This window comes from Tamandua tetradactyla, chromosome 19 (genome assembly GCF_023851605.1).
Source record: "Tamandua tetradactyla isolate mTamTet1 chromosome 19, mTamTet1.pri, whole genome shotgun sequence".
Classification (NCBI taxonomy): Eukaryota; Metazoa; Chordata; class Mammalia; order Pilosa; family Myrmecophagidae; genus Tamandua; species Tamandua tetradactyla.
The window spans coordinates 65,497,354-65,516,427 of NC_135345.1; the positions used below are offsets into that span (position 1 = coordinate 65,497,354).

At 32.4% G+C, this 19,074-nt stretch overlaps 1 protein-coding gene across 2 annotated transcripts in view; it reads right to left on the reverse strand.

The window, feature by feature from the left end:
• Positions 1-9,140: 9,140 nt before the first annotated feature.
• Positions 9,141-19,074, reverse strand: part of TECRL (trans-2,3-enoyl-CoA reductase like) — a 150,941-nt gene continuing 141,007 nt past the window's right edge. The window contains exons 10-12 of one of the 2 annotated variants that reach the window (XM_077136991.1): positions 13,439-13,524; positions 12,813-12,858; positions 9,141-11,961 (exon numbers count right to left, since the gene is read on the reverse strand). In XM_077136991.1, the coding sequence (XP_076993106.1) occupies positions 11,834-11,961; positions 12,813-12,858; positions 13,439-13,524 (260 nt within the window). In that variant the 3' untranslated portion in view covers positions 9,141-11,833. The remainder of the gene's footprint in view (positions 11,962-12,812; positions 12,859-13,438; positions 13,525-19,074) is intronic. The other variant, XM_077136990.1, reaches the window with a different exon arrangement.

A 19,074-nucleotide genomic window follows, 5' to 3' on the forward strand; every position in this document is an offset into this window, starting at 1 on the left:
TTTGGAATGAAACGCAAAGACAAAGTGTCTTTATGTTTACATAGCTTTATTCAAATTATTGAGAATCACAAAAGTTTGTTTTTTGCAAAAAAAAAATTAGCTACAATTTTAAGAATCACTGATTTTCAGTTTAAAATCTTCATATTATATATAACAGAACCAATGCCCAATAAGTAAGGATCTTATAGGACACTGTATTATAACCAAAATAAAAATCCTGCTTTCCAGTTCAGTACTTTCAGCTAGTTTCAGTTAACTCTAATTGAGAATTTGATGATTAGATAAGAAGTAGAGAACATTTTAAACCTAGTGGACAATAACATTCAAACTCTGCCTAAATTATTTGTTCCTTTCACAAGACAGAATGGCTTGAAAAACAAATATATTTTATCTATTTATTTATTTTTCTTTGTATGCTGTATGGTGGGGGTCACATTTCATTCTTTCTCCCTGTGAGTTTCCCTTTATTGCAGCACCATTTGTTGATATGTTTTTGCATTTGTTGGCTTGTTTGGGAAGTGCGTGGGCCAGGAACGAACCCCGGTCTCCCACACGGCAGGCAAGAATTCTACCACTGAACTATCCTCGCACCTACAAATATATTTTAACTTAAACACTTGTTTCTTAAGGCTCTCCTATACAGAAAACAAATTGTTTCATTCAAACCAGGGGAATCAATTGTGTGGTTCACTGGTTTCTTGGTAAAGAAGTGGAGGACTATGGAGTGGAAATGCAGGAGCTCAACTGATACCTATTACCTGGTGCATGGCAGCGAGGACTCCAAAGATTCCATTTTGGTGAACTTAATCCTCCGTCAATGGTTAGAGATGGAAAGTTCAGATACTTAGTGATATGAGTCCAATAAATGCTTAACACAAATGTACTGCACATTTAAGTAGGACTTCAAGACCAAAAGAAAATGAATAAAACAGGATTCAAGGTGGTGCTCACTGAATGCTTTAGAAAAAGCATGTGCGGATGAAAAAGAAAGACTGAAGCCCAAAGGGCTTCAGCCCTGGGAATTTATCAATTATTAGGTTTAAGTAGGAATGAATGGAACAGTAATATTATTTTGTAATTATGATGTGGCAGATGCTATATATATATATATATATATATATATATATAAATTATATATATATACATAGTTTCACTTAATCTTTCACCATAATTGATCTTAATTGCCATTTTTATAAATCAAGAAATTTGTCCTAATAATTTAAACATCCACATGTTGCTTAGAATGAAAATACTCAAAATCCCACTCAAAAGTCAACTTTGTCAGAAACTGTAAATTGAAGTTATTCTGCAGCTGAGCACACTAAGGAAGGATAAAAATGCTATGCTCCAATAAAAGAAATTATTTCAAATTAGATTAATTTAAAATCACCAATATTTCTTTTCTTCTCAAGCATACCCATTCTGCCCTCATAGTCAAATCAAGTATGGAGCTCAAATTCTGTACAAAATTGAAGATCCACTTTCCATCTGAGCAACACTGGAAAACTTGTACAGTACAAGAATATGATACAACTTTAAAGATTTTAGAAAATTCACCTGATATAGGTAATATATGAAGTATTTTCTCATTTTTGAGGTAAAAATATCTCAAAATAAATGGCATTAGAAGTTACTCTGGAATGTAAGTTTTGAGAATAACAATATCTCATTTAAAAATATTTATTTATTGTCCAATTATTAGTTATGAATGCATGGCTTTAAATATGAATGCATGAGATGCTATCTAGTATAATGACAGAACCTAACTTTTGTAGTAGTAAAACTGATGAATGGCAAAATAAAATATATATATATTGCTATAGTCATTGCTTTTTGTTTTTATTTTTGTTTTTGTTTTATTTTGAGTGCATGGTCCGGGAATCAAACCCAGGTCTCCTGAATGAAAGGTGGGGTCATTGCCTTTTTTGATAATTTTAGTTTTAATAAAATGCTGAATTCATCTACACTAATGAAATAAATAAATATCATTGAAATTATGAAAAGGCATAAATTCTCACCAGAGAAACAGAAACTAAGAAAATAAAACTTTAAAACTCAAAAAAGGCAATATCTGAAATTAAGCAATTCACTGTTTGGATTAAATAGTAAAATGAAGATGACTGCTTAAAAAGGAGTGCATTGAATATAGAGCAATAAACATTACACAATTTGCAGAATGAAGAGGAAAAGGATCTGTGGGACAATATCAAAACATCTAATATTAATGTCATTAGAGTTCCCAGAAGGATTAGAGAAAGAGATTTGGTGCCAAGAATTCCCAAATTTGGGTGGTGCAATGGTGGCTCTGTGGCAGAATTCTCGCCTGCCATGCCAGAGACTCAGGTTCGATTCCTGGAGCCTGCCCAAGCCAAAAAAAATAAAATCCCCAAATTTGATGAAGGGCAAAATCATAGATTAAAGAAATGCAAGAAACATGAACTGTACAAATAAAAAAATCATGTGCAGACATTAATAATCTATTAAAAACAATGATACAGAAAAATTTGGAAACCATACAGAAAAAAATTAAACATTGTATAGAGTAAACAATGGTTTATATGGCTGCAGATAAATCATCAGAAACATGGAAGACAGACAGTAGTAGAAAAACAACTTTAAAATGCTAAAATTGGAGATGAAGGGAAAACAATAGAAATGGTAAATAACTGGGTAAATATAAAGGATTTTCTACATACCAACCATAAAAGAAGGAAAACTCAATAGCTTTTTAAAAACTTTATTTTGGAAAGATATATAACACAAAATTAGCCATTTAAATATACACTTGAGGATTATTAATTGCATTTAAAATGTTATCCTGCCTTCACCACCATCTACTACATATACTTTTTCATCACCCCAAATAGAAGCTGTATTTACTACTCAATAATAACTCCTATTCACCCTTCTGCTTAACCACTGCTAATCCCTAATCTTTTTACTCTATGAATATGCTTATTTTATATATTTCACAGAAGTGGATTCATGCAATATTTATCCTATTATCCTATTGTTTCTAATTTCACTTTTTGTAATGTTTTCAAGGTCCATCCATGTTGTAGCATGTATCAGAACTGTTTATGGTTGAAGAATAGCCTACTTTTATTTCAAACCACATACACTACATTTTGTTTTTCCCTTCAACTGGAGAACCTGAACCACCACCCAACACTACATTTATACATATATGTAAATAGTAAGAGATTTATATAGTAATTTGTCTCGCATGTCCATGGGGATTGGCAAGTACAAATTCCATAGGGCAGGTGACAAGTTGGAGATTTCTATGAAGGTGAGTTTGAATTCCCAGGAGAAGCTGGAAGGCTGAATAAGAGGCAGGAATTCTTTAGCATGACTTCAAAATTCTCAGTTCTGACTTTAAGACCTCATATTGATAAAATGAAGCTCCCCTTATTGCTGAAAGCAATCTCCTTTGTTATTTGTAGATTCAATTAGCTGTAAATGCAATCAACTGACTATAGAGGCTAATCCAGAAACAAAATACCCTGCAGTAACAATCTGGCTGGAGTTTGCTTGACTAAACAACTGGAAATCACAATCTAGCTAAGTTGATACACGAAATTAACCCTCATGTAGATCATGTGGTAATTTTATGTTTAACTTTTGAGGAATTCTCAAATTCTTTTCCACAGAATCTGAAATATTTTACCTTCTGATCAGCACTAGGTGAAAGTTCCAAGACCCCAGACCCTTGCCTACACTTATTATTTTCATTTTTTTTAATGGTAACCACACTATTGGGAATGCAATGGTATATTGTGGTTTTGCTTTTCACCACCCGAACTGCTAACATTGTTGAACATCTCTTCATGTGCGTATTGGTCATGTTTCCATTGGAGAAATGTCTATTCAGGAACTTTACTGAAATTTTAATAACAGCCTATCTAGCCCTCACCCCAATCCTTCTCTGGAATCCACAATATCCCATAAGTGGTTTTGGGGAAAATGGTATTTTATATGTTTTCTTCTCTTTATAACAAAGGCAAATCCCAAAGCAAACACAAGTTACTGCACTTAGATATTACTATATTCTACTAAATGATCTTCTTGATCCTCTCTTTTCCCACCACTATAATAATTTTTCACCAAAGAGGGAAAGAAAATTTTTTACAAAGTGTATCAGATGACATTATATTAAGCATTACCCTACACAGATAACTTTTCTTTCACTTAGAATAAATCCAAATTATTTGCTATCATGTGGAGAATTACCTTGGTTCACTTTCTGATGTATCCTAAAACATTTTGTTTTCTTATCTTCTGTAGCATAATTGTGCATTTTCAAATAATACATCAAAATTAACAGATCTAGACTGGCTTAAGAACCTTACCTGCATTTTGCCTTATTATCTTTATAACACCAGCATATAGAACTGCTTCTCTTTCTCACTACCCTCCAACTACATTAAATGGCTTACTAGTCCTCTGCTACACCAAGGTTTTTCTGCCTTAGTTTCTTGAAAATAACTATTTCATTTGTCTAAAATATTCTTCCTCAACTCTTCACCTGCTGAATCTTTTTCATTCTACAGGTTTGAGTGAAATACAATTTCAAAGAGGAAATTCATAATCATACCATCTGACTCTCCCTGCTCCTCATACTCAAGTTATTGTCCTTATGCACAAGTCATTTCCTTTTATTGTTGATCGTCTACAATTATTTTCTCCTTCATTTCTATAATAGTTTATGTTCTATTTTTTACCTTGAATGGAAATGTCCATGAGACATAAAATCCAATTTACCTTGTTCAGTCTAAATTATATATCAGGTACTCCACGATATTTTAAATAAATTAATGGTGGACATTATGTCATATGAAAATTAAACTTTGGTCATATAATTCAAATAAAAATTTGATAATACATAACTTTAGAAGCAATTAAATTGATCATTATTTCAGTCTACAAGAATTTCCAGTAAGGTTATATAGGGGAAAGAATATTATAGGTCATATATCTCAAATAATTAATTTAACTTATTTATAGAAAAGAACACTTATAGCTAAATAGATGAACAGACATCCATTTTCAGATAATTTAAACTTAAAAATTAAGCAATCATGTTTCCTAAATGACCACCATAAATTTCCCCATAAAGTAACAGTACTTGGGTTTTTAAAAAATTATTTATTGTTATTATACATCCTAATAGTTTCTGTTTATTGAATTAGCCAGAAGATGAATAAAGTATAATGATTTGCACCATCTGTTCATTCTGTGAATCATCAGAAAGGTTTTGCAACGTAAACCATTTGATGAATGGTTAACAAGTAGAAAACCATTCATAGAAGACCAAATTCTAAGTAAGAATTTCACAGAAATAGCATTACTTTCCATTTATTTCTATGGAAATAACGCAGGTAGACAGGAGATTATGCTCTTTATACTTGGTGATTTTTGTGAACATTTCTTATATTCATCTGTAAATAACACCAGCCTTGTAGGATTTCATTTTCCAAATAGGAGGAAAAGAGTATAAAAATCTATTTCTATATTCTAAAAAAACAAAAATCTGGGATGCTTATAGATTCATCCTATAAATATTTCTGAGCATTTGTCTCATGTTTTAAACTACAGTTCAAAATGGGACAATCCAATTTTAGCAGGGAGCTTCTGCTCTGGAAATGGTTTTGTACATTTCCACAACCAATCCTCCTCTGAAGGAAAACTAATTATAGGCTTCAATATGCACCTGGGTAAAATGAACTTTAAGTTGTCCTTTAAAGTAAATGTTTTTAATTATTATCATTATGCAAAAGCTACATAAATGCCTTTAATTGTACTTATAAAGTAGCATTTGCTATAATCACCTCTAATATCCAGAAACAACCACAAGGGTTTTCTCTTTTTTTTTAATTACTAAAATAAAAACAGAAGAAATTTTCACTGTTGATTTGTATAGGTCATTTAATGAGCAGACATATTAAAATTAACAAATATTGATTGTTAAAATTCAACATGCACTGAATCTTTATTACATTGTATTGAACTTCAAGAATCTTAAAAATGTGTAATTAATAGAAGAAGAAGAAAGGTCAATATACAAGGCATTCAATGATAATTATGAATTTTATCATTTAATTAGGCTTAACAAATGTACATAACATTTTTCATAGTAAGGTAAACTTGAATATGCACAGTTAAAAATAACTGAACTTTCATTTGATGTCTATTTCACTAATTGAAAAATATTTGGTGCTACAATATTTTTATACTCTAGAAATATAATGTTGCTTAAAGGTGCTATGTGTATGTCTGTGTATGAGAGAGTCAGAGAATAACATCTTTTTCACACAAAAATTTTGCTAAAAAACAAGATGCTTAATAAGTCTACTTCAATTAAGCTTAGCAAAAAATGCAAATAAGCCAAAAACATCTTAAAAATAACTTGAAGTTGAAAAGATGAAGGGGTGGGGAAGACGCATAAAATACTGAGATGACGTGGGGTGGAATTTGAACCAGCTGATTCAAATTCTGTTTTTTGTTTTTCTTTTGAGTTTTACCACTCCAGCTATGTTTTTTGTAAAAGAAGTATTACACCAAAAAATTATTCAAAAAAAGTGGATATCACAGCAGTCATTAGTTAAATGAACTATGAGGTTTCTTTTTAATATCACAAATCTAGAATTAGTCAGAATTCTAGACTGTCAATTTATCTAATCTCATATGTTTAACTATATTCATAAAATATAATTATCTAAGCTACTGGCTATATATTGTTTTGGCAAATTCCAAAAGTGTTGGCATGAATTTTGGAAAGCTATAGCTTGGCAGATGTAGTAATAATCACTGCATTAAATGATTTGGATGTAGAAGCTGAAGTCTGTGCTGTGATTATATTTGTCCATTCCTGCTTGAGAATATTTCCAGCTTTTCACTGGAATGAGAACTTTACAGTGAAATCTTAGTAAGTCTTACTTTGGTGGATAATGAGTTAATCTGAGACTCTTTTCCCAAACTGATTCAATCTCCTTTTTCAGAGTTGTGTGCTCCTGAATATGTCCTAAACTAACTCACCAATGTATATACATATATAACAAAGCTCCTAAACACCACGTAAAGCTATGGCCATTCTTACCTCTGAAGATACCTATAGTTAGGCAAGAATTCAAAGGTCTATGCATTTCTTTGAAGGAAAACATAGAACCAGTAATGATATATTTTTATTTTTTGTTTTCTTGTTTGTGGGTTTGGATTTATTTGTTTTTTTTATACATGGTACATTCTGCAAAACTGATAGGAATGAAGAGCAAATGCATTCTAATAAGTTATAATAGAGACATGGCCACAAGGAAGATATAGCATATGAATCAGATTCAGCATCACAAGTATAACTATTAAATAAGCATCTGTAGAATGAAGTAAAGCCATTCCTTTATATCCCATGTAGACTAAGAAAGGAATAAAAAAAGCATAAAGAAAATTTAATATTCTTTTATTACATGTATTTTAATATAAGTAATTTTAATTAATCCTATTTAATAGTTTTTAATTTCATGAATTATGTTAATTTCCTCATATTAAAATATTTTGGTTTATAAGGCAATGCTTTCAATCCCATGTTTAAAAAATGAAATACTTTCTGCATTGCAAGAGTACATATCATTAATTTAATTTTTATTCAAAGCTTGCATTCTTCTATAGGGAGCAGACAGTGCTTGGTAAATTTATCGATACTAAAAGTTCATCTTACTTATAGGAAGAAAGCATTGACACTTTGGAGGAAAATGGTTTAATGAAGCATTTTTCAAACAACATATATTACTTCAACAAATAACTTTAATGGTTCATTTTAAGGTTGCTCATACTTTTGTTTTAGATTTCATAAATTAAAAAATGGACTACATTTATTTGGACAAATTGTACATCAATTTGGGAATGCTTATAAAAATACACCTTAGGGTATTTTCTTATGTTGTTTTTATTAACCATGAGAGCTGAAAGGAAATTTTATATTGTCAATTAGTGGAGGACAGTCATTCAAATTTAGCTTGTTTTGGTTATTCAGACATAAAAATAAAAAAAACACAGTCATCGTATCCATGTAGGAGGTTTTTCTTTTTCAGGTGTCCATCAAGTACACATTTTAACTGGTCCAGTATGTCATTTGTACAGCATCTCATATGCTGAAGCATAGTATCTGCTCACATTAAAGTGCTACCTCCAACTTATGAAGACTTTAAGAACAAAGAGATGAGTTCTGAGCTACAGACTCTCAATAATTATTGTCATGCTCTTTACGAACCAATCTTTATAACCTACTTTGAAATCCTGGAGTAATATAAAAAAGGGGAGCCCAAGTACTGGATAGCTGAAATCCCACTGCACAATCACATTGATATTTGTAAGAGAGTAAAAAAGATGCTATCCCCTTGAAGTTATGAAGATAATAAGTGGAATAGTATAATACTGCTGGGATTACAGCGGCTATTTTAAGCACGTTTACTCACAGAATTTGGTGAGGGGAGCAAAGGGAATGAAAGAAGTAGAGGTAGAGGAAGAGACATTGGGCTAGTTGTTTCTTATATATTTGGCTTTTGTCAGAACCAGAGATATATAAAAGTGGTCAAGGACTAAGAAGCTAAAATATATATATATTTGTTAAACCTGCTTAACTACTTAAGAGACGCTTCTTGAAGCAATTTTCTAATTAATCAATGTTGTGCAAATATAGGTATTTTCTGAACTTAAATTTTTCAAAAACATTTTCCTTTATTTTCAATAATGAGATGAATTATGACATCTACCTTAATAAAAATGTTATATTTTATTTTGGATTTTAACTTCATATTTACTTGTTCAAATTTCTGAATGATTCCCAGTAATGGCCCATCCCCTGAGAAACTCACAATCTTATAACTAATATTGATATATCTATAGCTAATCTCTGTAATGCTTCTGTAAAGAACGTCATAAATTTCAATCAATTTACATGGATATGTGCCAAAGGAACATTAGTGAATTTCTGAACTTCTCATATAGACATCATAAGTAGCAATACAAACTGTTATTTAGATGATTTTTAAAACATATTCAATTAGAGAATTTTTATTATCATTTTTAACATGTGACCATGGAAACATCAAAATTGACAATTTGAAAATTATTGGAGGAAATAAATTTTGGAGTCAAAAAACAAAGGCAAGCTTGTCTAGACAGAATAAAAGAGAGAAGGAATATATAAGAAGTATAAGAAAGCAGATAAATTATGTGTGTATGTGTATATGTGTGCATGCATGCATACATACGTACTTATGTACTAAAGTCTATAAATGGAGGTAAGACTTTAAAGGCTGAAAATGGACACATGGCTGCTGTAGAATTATACCTGCAGCATAAATTCTGATAAAGAGAAGGAGTAAGTCTGTGAGGCTCTCTCTTTTGATATCTTCAGCATAAGAAGACCCTCAGAAATCATAATGAAAAAGTAATAAAACAACACCTCATGATTGAGGTGCCCATTAACTAAGGGGAGTCTGTCAACTGTAGTGGAATGATTGATATGAAACAGATATGACAGAACAAGTGGGAGAAGGGAAGGTAGAACAATAGAAACAGAAAGTTCTGATCTTTATGGATCCTAGTCTCCTGTGCTGCATTTTGAGTCCCTGCTCATCTTGCTACAAGAAGCAAACTTCCTAGTTATAGTCAAGATTTGTCAAGAAAACAAAAATCACTTTTAGTTTTTCAACAAAGGGATTTTTATTACAAGTAATTGATTACATAGGCAACAGACTTATATGGCAAAAAAGGAATTTTATTCTGTATGCAGAAAGATATTGCATAAATGTTTTAAGTAAGTCAGGCAAGATTTGATGGTATTTCAGAAGAGATGAAAACCCAAAAAGCCAACATTGATATAAGGAAGATATTAGCAACACTAGGGAACTTCCATCAAACCAAGGGAAGGATAGGCAATGGAAATGGATAGAGTTGTCATGTCCAGATGTCTAGATGATCCAAAGAGAGCCAGACCCACAGGAGGGGTTACTTACGGGAGCCGGGGCTTTCAAGCGGTGTGTTGTCTAGTGGGAAACAGAGAGATGGGGGAAACTTGGGCTTTTTACTGTCACTTGCCTTTCAGCACTGTCTTCATGACTATTGACTGATCATATCTGAAAGTCATTTCATCAGGAATTCTGGAAAATTTAAGTCCTTGATGTATAGTACTAAATGTGGGTATGTAGCAATAAAACTGAGAGCAAGTAAAAAATACATATTTGACTGTGAATACAGCATGATAAATTTGAGTGCAGGCTGTTTTTGACTTGCCAAAGGACAAATATGAAAAAGAAGTACGCTAAGCAAAGAGTACACATTTTACTCAGTTTTCATCATTGTATGCTATTTAACTTGGTTTCACAAGAAAAGGAAGTTGGGTATTATTTGCATCCTGGGGTAAATTTCAACTCCAGCATTATTTGGTGAGTAACAGAAATATTATTTTTGATTTGGAGAGATGACCCTTCAATTCCTGTTTCACTAGCTAGGGAATGTGTATTAGATGCATGTATTTTAATGTATCAGTAATTCTATTTAAGACCATATGTAAGTTCAAACTGAATTTTTATGAATGAGAATCAGGGAGTTAAAATTTGCTGTTGTGGTTATATTTCCCTTAAAATCTTTTAATATTAGACTTTAGAGAATAAGTACAAAATGATTCAAGGGGTATTTTTGCTACTTCTTGACCACACATATTAATAGAAACTCACAGTATACATGTAGCCCTAACACAATGAAGAATATCTTGTCACTATGTATATAATCTGAAAACCTTAATGAATATATTTTGTTATATCTATATATAATACGATAATTAGAAATGATCTAGAAGTTAAACCAAAGAATTCCATATTAGAAATGAAAAAACTGAGTTTCCTTTAAATATTTTAACTAATGTGTAGTCTGATTTTTTTTTTTTTTTTTTTACATGGGCAGGCACTGGGAATCCAACCCGGGTCCTTGGGCATGGCAGGCAAGCACTCTTACCTGCTGAGCCACTGTGGCCCTGTAGTTTGATTTTTGTAATATTGGTAATTTCTTTGATCAAAATATAGCCACATACATACACAGACACACACACACATACACACAGGCTTTGGAAGAAGGAAAATAGTAATTTAAAATGTAAAAATAACATTAAAACAATCTTTGCACTGTAAACGTCCAGTACACTCTCTTCTCCATCATAAACAAGCCACAAATATTTTCAAAAAGGTTCCAGAAATAATTTCTGGAAATATTTAATTGATATAGTTTCAGAATAACAGCAAACAATAGATGTATTACAAACAAGTTAAACACAATGCATGACTAATTACAAGTGTTTCACTCTTAATACAGGAGGATTTTTACAAGAAGTTGACCTAATAACCTAAGGTATTTGAAACTTCTAGGTAACACATTAGACAATAAAAAATTAGTTACTATCTAAACAGTGTGTACAATTTAAGTGATTTAAATATCACAACTTAAAAAAATATATTACCTTAGTATTCTGATATGTTAATTGCTTTATAGAAACAGTGCTATGTAAGCTTTAATGAAAATCTTGTTCCAGCACTGATGCCTTGCAAAACTTGATCAATGCTATTCTTCATTAATCTTATTTATTTGTACTTTTCATTTGCCTCAAGTTTATTATTCTAAAATTAACTAAATTCTACCATTTTCCATGAAAATTGTATTCAATATAAATATGTACTGTTTGTGAATTGTTTGAACATAATAGTCAACCATCTTTAATTAAGTCTGATTTTGTGAGTTTATTTACTGTGCTTCTGTATATAAAATAAGAATACTATTTTTTTTACAATATGAATGGAATCAATGCTGATTTCCTATGCATATAAGAATCAAATTTCTTGAGGTAAATTTTATGTTTCTTTTGTGCCCACAAAGACATCTGGATACTCATCAGAAGTGTGAAAATTCCAACTAGAATAAAAAGAAATAATTATCTTTTCCTTTTTATTTTGATGATAGGTATAATATGCTACATTAGAACAAAATACAATATATAGTTTTAAAGTATTTCTCAGATGTTGAGTAATTTATCATTTGTCTTTACTCATACTCCTTGCTTTGCATAAAATGTTCAATAAATATTTATTGCATGGATGAATAAACATCAAAAGCAAATAGTTGAATTCAAAATAAATTCATATTTTTACATCTCATAGCTACATAACATGCCCAAGTAAGGAGCTGACTTCATATCTTTCATATTTTCAGTAATAGTTTTTAGTACAAATATAAACTACTTCTACACATACAAATAAAATATACAGATACATGTACATATGTTAAATAAGCTGCCTTGTAATCCAAAATCATTTTATAGTGGAATAATAATGAAATGAATATCACAAATATTCTTTCTAATACATGGTGCTTATGCATTTCAACTTCGCAATTTGTATTTTACTTTAATGATCCAGCCCCCAAATTACCCACCCTTCCTTTCACAGATGCTCATGGTCCGTTTAAGACACAGCATATTTATACTTCTCTGTATACACAGGAGAGTGTCAGCGAAGTGCATTATTACCATTATTAAAACAAACAAACAAAAAACCTCATATTTAATAAATATGTCTGAACTGCATTTCCTAATTTGAATTAAGCAGTGATTATATAAAGGCCCATAGCAAATAATGTTTCAACATATTTGCAAAGTCAAATTTAAAATAAAAATGTAAAATATTTTGCAAACATGCCAAACTTTAATAATATACTGATTTGTTCCCAGAAATAACTTCTTAATTGTCAATAAACCTAACACTTACCTGGTAGGGTTTGTGTCATGACTGTGAAACTAATCCATGATCCAATCTGTAGAATAAAACATAAAAGAACACAATATTAAAACATAAATTAACAAATATCAGTAGCCACTCTTTCAGTATATAATCTTATATTCAACAGGTAATTTGGAAGCTTAAGGAATGTTTGAAAATTATAAGTAGAAATAAATATCCAAAAATTATAAATTCATTACTAAATGAGGTAAAGTCATAAACAATTTCATAAAACAGTACCATATTATTAAGAAAATGAGGGACATTCTCTAAAATTTCTGATAAACTTTAAAGACCTAAAACATCTCAAGGCATTTTATATAGGGATTTTGAAGTCTTTAAACACAGGTTAAATTTATATAAAAATATTAATTTTTCTCACAGGGAATATTGTGGGTGAAGCGTTCTGATTTCCTATGCCCAGAACTTGAATTTAAATTTACATCATAGACCATATCTTTAATCATATACGTCTACATATATAGGTAAAAGTTGCTTATTTTATTATGTTTATTATATGATAATATTGTGTTTATAATATACATAACTAAATAACACATGTATTTAGTATAAAATCAAATGATTTTAATTATTTTCAAACACAAATAGCCTACCTCATAGGTGTAGTTAGGACATGAAACCAGGATAAACAGCCATGTGAAGGGGTTATAAGTTGGACTTGGGAAACAGGCATTACTTCCTTTTAGAAATGAGAGAAAGCTGTCATAATGCCACATATTGCAAATTTGATCATAAACATTGCAAAATTCCATAGAACAACTATATACCATATGAAGTATCAGTTCATGTTTATAGCAAACTATTTTACAAATTACACAGAAGAGAACCAATTTCAAACATTTTGAATATTTAATTATAAGAGGATATTTGCCATTTTAAATTGACAGTTATGTTGTTAAAAAATTATAGAATATACATTTATCATCAGCTCTTCAATATTTTAATTAAAATAATATGTAAACATTCTTTTGTATAACATAATAGTTGGAGCAGTGATGCATACTGAGATTATAAATTGTATTTTCACTGTTGCATACCTCTTCACAGTCTCCTTTAGTGTTGAAGAAAATATATTTAGATGAGGTTATTAAGTATCTCAAACCTCCCTTTGTATTAAAGTTTGTGAAAATCCAAAGGGAATTACATAAGAATGTCATTTATATCAGAAATGTGTGAAAATCTCTCCTAAGAGGATTACACTGAATTTCAGATATATAGTTAATGTTCAGAAATACCACATAAATTATTTCTGCTCAGCAATCAAGAGTGTTATTTACAGCTCTCATTATGCTTAGCATCTTGTCTCTTGATTTTTGTTAGTTGTTTTCCCCTTTTCAAATTATTTCAAGAAACCTTTTAGATAACAAATTTATAATGATTTCAAGTTGAACTTTGAGCCGTGACATTTGTAAAAATAAATATGAATTATAAAAATGCTGTTTTATTCTCCATAGCAAGATTTAATCAGATAACAAATCAACTAATCTCTTTCAGTTATAACTCTAAACTCATAACGAAATGTCAGCATGTGGCTTTCAAAACTGTAGCTATTGTTAAAATATCAAAGTAAAATACTCTTACAGGATTAATGCCCTGCTCATTTCAAGATAAGGGCAATATGCACACCACTAAATATTACTGGCTTTTTTGATAATGCTTATGCTAACACTTTTGAATATGCCCATATATTCATCTAAAGAAAAATAATTGAGGAAAATACCCAAGTTATAGTCATTGAATTTCAGAGTAGGAAAATGTGTACAAGGTATTCTGGGTTAAGGACATAAAAAGTGTGAGTCTTCAGCTCCTGGGTATAGATGACCAGGAGTTCACATATCAACATTTCCCCCAGATGAAGTTTGTAGATTAAATAACTATATGCTTTGTGACATAGAAACATACATGTGTGAGAATAATATTGCTTCAAGTGTACATTGTTGCTCTTAATTAAAATAATGTTACCACCTTAATAACTACATTTCCCTTGATGTGTTTTCTTAACCTATAGGTTCTATTATAGAGTTTCTATAAAATAAAAGTCCGAATATATTTTCCATTAAAATGCTACACTATCCAGATTCTACTTCAGACATAAAGGGTTTATTTCCCAGCTTCAGCAAGTGCTACTGGCAGGGAACCTTGAACTGTTACTTCTCGCTCAGGACTGTCTGGCTGAAAAGAACAACCTCATCCAAGTTATCATCACCACCCCCTGTTTTTTTGGCCTTATATACTGATATTTGATCAACATGGCAAACTGATGGCTCAACTCAGAGCTAAGCAGACGAGCCATCCCAACTTTATAACACCAATAGGTTCTTTTGAGAATGAACTTATCATTGCTCAATTTCTTGTACATACATGATTCCTTTCTTCCCAGCTGTACAATCACTCTCTAGCAAACCTCCTAAAAACTATCTCCATCTCAGACTCTGTCTCCCAGAAAACCCAACCTACAGTAGTTGATGGCAAGAGTGACTCAAGAAAGCAGATGCTGGAATGGGATTTTGGAGACGGGTAACCCATCAAAGAACCTGAAATGAGTGACAATTGCTAGTGGTAGGTACATGGGTAGCCAGCCACTGGTACAAGGTAGTGGGGTGCTGACATCTGGCTGGACATCACTAAAAACTTCTGTTCGGAAGTCCCAATAAACCCGCTTCTGTGCCTGACATTTTTCATTCTAGCAGCCACCCACTCCCAAGTTCTGTATGAGCTTGCTTTGGGCCTGAACAGATAGCTAGAAGCTAAGGTTGATATTTGGCATAAAAAAAAAACAACTCTGAAAGCTAGCCAGTCTCTTTGATACATCTGAAGAGGCTTTATTCTCCTGCAAAGTCCAGGTAGGAGAAAGTTGAAGGCTAGGCCCAGGTCTTATAGAAGTCAAAATTCAAAGAATGTTTAATTCCCATCCAAAGCAGATCTCCTAAACCAAGATTCTTGTCCACAAAATCTTGGAATTCCCAGATTTTTATGAACTCCCTGGGCCTGTAAAAGTGGCTTATCCCACCGTATTGAAAGTAGCAAATCTCCATCCTTAAAGACAATGCAGAGTGTGTTGTATATAATATTACATAATAAACTTTTAAAAATGAATCATGTAGGGTGGGCCATGATGGCTCAGTGGCAGAGTTCTCACCTGCCATGTTCGAGACCCGGGTTTGATTCCTGGTGCCTGCCTATGTCAAAAAAAAAAAAAAAAAAAGACAATGCAGGGGCAATGCAGATCCATCTAAGATCTTCCCCATCTCCAGTCGATGCTAAAGTGATAACTAAAATTGCCTCATAATACAACTGCCCTGAAGCATTGCAGGAAAGGTTTAAGTGGAGAAAGGGATTATACCCCAAAGGGTTCTCAAGACCTAGTTAGCATGCTCCAGCAAATTACAGGAGAATTCATATTTGATGTGATTGGATTCTGTGGGGCTGATACAAGGAATAAAATATAAAGCTGGATAAGGGTTGGTTTATATTGTCAAAGCACTGTCCTGGGATATAGTATTTACACTTTGATATGTTGGTAAAGACACACTACATGCATGTCACTAAAGCATAAATGAAACCATGGCCCACAGCAGGTAAAGTGTCAAATTTTCTGTGACAGATAGAGAGAGAAAGTTTTAAAAGGATCAGAAAAGTGGGATTGTTAGATAGCCTATATAAGATTGGAAAGCCCACTAGCAGACTATGTTCCATGGGAATGTTTAGAAGTACACCCTTTTCCAAAGCTGTAAGGAATGGGTTTGGAGTGACTCTACCATCACTACGTTCAGTGTTGACCCTCTTCTGCAGTTGCAGCCTGACTGTAAGTGTTGTCAGAATAGAACTGGGAGGTGTTTGGGTTTCAAGGAGTCCACCACCACCCCTGTCAAAAAAAAAAAGAAAAAAAAAGGAAACCAGTTGCACACTTATTGGTCATAAGGTATAACCAATGGCAATTTCAGACGAGGATCGATCCATCGATCCACAGAAAATTATGGATTATTGGTAGAACATGATGCCACTAGAGGCTTGATAGATGTACGCTGAATTTAGGAAAAAAAAAAAAAAGAAAAGCAATTTGCATTAATAGTCAGAAAATGAAGGGAAGCTGGCTCAATATAAAATTTGCTCCTTCTTCCCCAGTTTCTGGAACTTAACCAATTTTAAGAATATAAGCTCATTTGCTGGAGGATAGTCTGGGTTCCCAGGTGGAAAGACCCTGCAACACCTGAACAAATGCATTTGATTAACAATTCCCAAAATGTTTCTCTAAAGGAAGCTATGATCATTTGTTCAAGGAACTGTGTGTTAGAGAAAGCAGCATATCTCTACATTTCAAGAACTGTTAAATACAAGTTCTAAATTGCCATGATAACTAGACACAAAAAACATTAATTATAATGTCAAAAATTTGAGTGAGACCATACAGTGGCCAGGTAATGTATGGAGTCCTGGATCAGGTCTCATCCACAGTGGGTCCACGAAGCCCAAGACGGCTACTTCCCTGTCCAGGAATGAACACTTGAAGCATATATTATCATTTGTACAGCCTCTATATTGATTATTTGGTGCATCACTATTGCAGTGGAGAAAGCATTAGGGATTGCACCCCACTCCTCCTGTAAATAAAAAATAATGCTGCATTCCACAGAGAGATTAGTATTATAAGTGAGACCTAAAGTAAGCATAAATGATGTTCTCAAGTATAACACTATTTAATTAACTATTCTATCCCCTGCAAAAGGAAAATGTATTTCGTAGGATGACAGTGGAACACAACAAACTCTATCAAGCAATATCCACCACTGCAATTTGATTCAGATTAACCCAGCTTGAGTACATGGCTGCAAATTATTGAGGTAACAAATACATGTTTCCACCTCTATCAAATATGGGGGTGAGGAGGTTAGAATAATGTCACTTCTATAATTGGCAAAAGTTTACAAAAAACTGTCTATGCCCTCAAACTCTGTCACAAAATAGTTCAAAGAGACCTGTACCAATGAGATATCTCTGACATTTGTCCACTATATCAGTATCAATATCAGTAAGCTATTCAGAATGGATGAGCAAGAAGTAGCTAGCATGTTGGAGCCCTTCTTAAGAAGCATTTGATCAAGATAGGGGAAAATAAAAAGTACAAAGAGTTAGAGGACCACAAAGGAATAAAATGTTCAAGGGTTAAATGACCTGGGGCATCCTAGGACACAGCCTCCAAAACAGGAAATTTGTTGTATTTTGCTCATCCTATCATTAAACAGGAAGCAGAATGCCTTGTAGGCCTGTTTCTGTTATAGAATCAACATATTCCACATTAGTGAACACTGCTTCAAACTGTATATATATATATATCACAAAAAAAACATAAGATTTAAATAGGACCAAAGCAGAAAATGATTGTGCAGCAAGCCTAAATTGTCACATTAGTCCTTTTGTCACTTAAGCGTTATAAGAAGGTCGACTCAAGATATTAATCTATCAATGGTGGGAAAAGATGAACGTGTGGAGTCTATGGAAAGCCACAAAAGATAAATCACAATGCTGAATTCTTGTATTTCACAATAAGGCCACACCATTTGTAGGGGATAATTATATCCCCTTAGGAAGACAGTCTTGGAATGTAACTAAACTATGGTAAAGATGAAGAAACTATTCTAGGGATACCATATGACCATATGATCTTAACTGTGTACCGTAAGCTGAGTTATGGTAAACCTACCAACCCATAAGATTGGGTGATCCCAGCAATTATCTATTTTAAGATGGAAATGGCATATTCTAGCTTAAAAACAAGCAGGACAAGAGAGTATAAACAAATGTCTTAGCCAGACAACCATACCATACACTATTGTCAAACCAATGTGCCTTTTTCAACTTGCACAAGTGGCTATAAGAGTTATCCCTTAATGCCAGCTGATAACGGAAGAAAAAAATCCTGAGCTTGGTCCAGGAATGGTTTTACTGCTATGTGGGTATAAGCCAAAAATGCATGGTAACTGCATTATAGTCAAATTAAGAAGTCACTGTAAAAGATGTAATTAGGGGATATTCTTCCAATGGACAGAGTTTCTGGAGTTGAAAGAGATGTGTCCAAGATTCCAATATACAAAGAACACGGACACTGCAGTAAAAATTGGACAAACAAGTCAGGTTTACAAGCATGTTTATGGACATTTGAGAATGGGCATGAAATGTGAAGCTATTGCATCACATGTTCATGCTCAGTAAGAATCATCTATGATGGAAG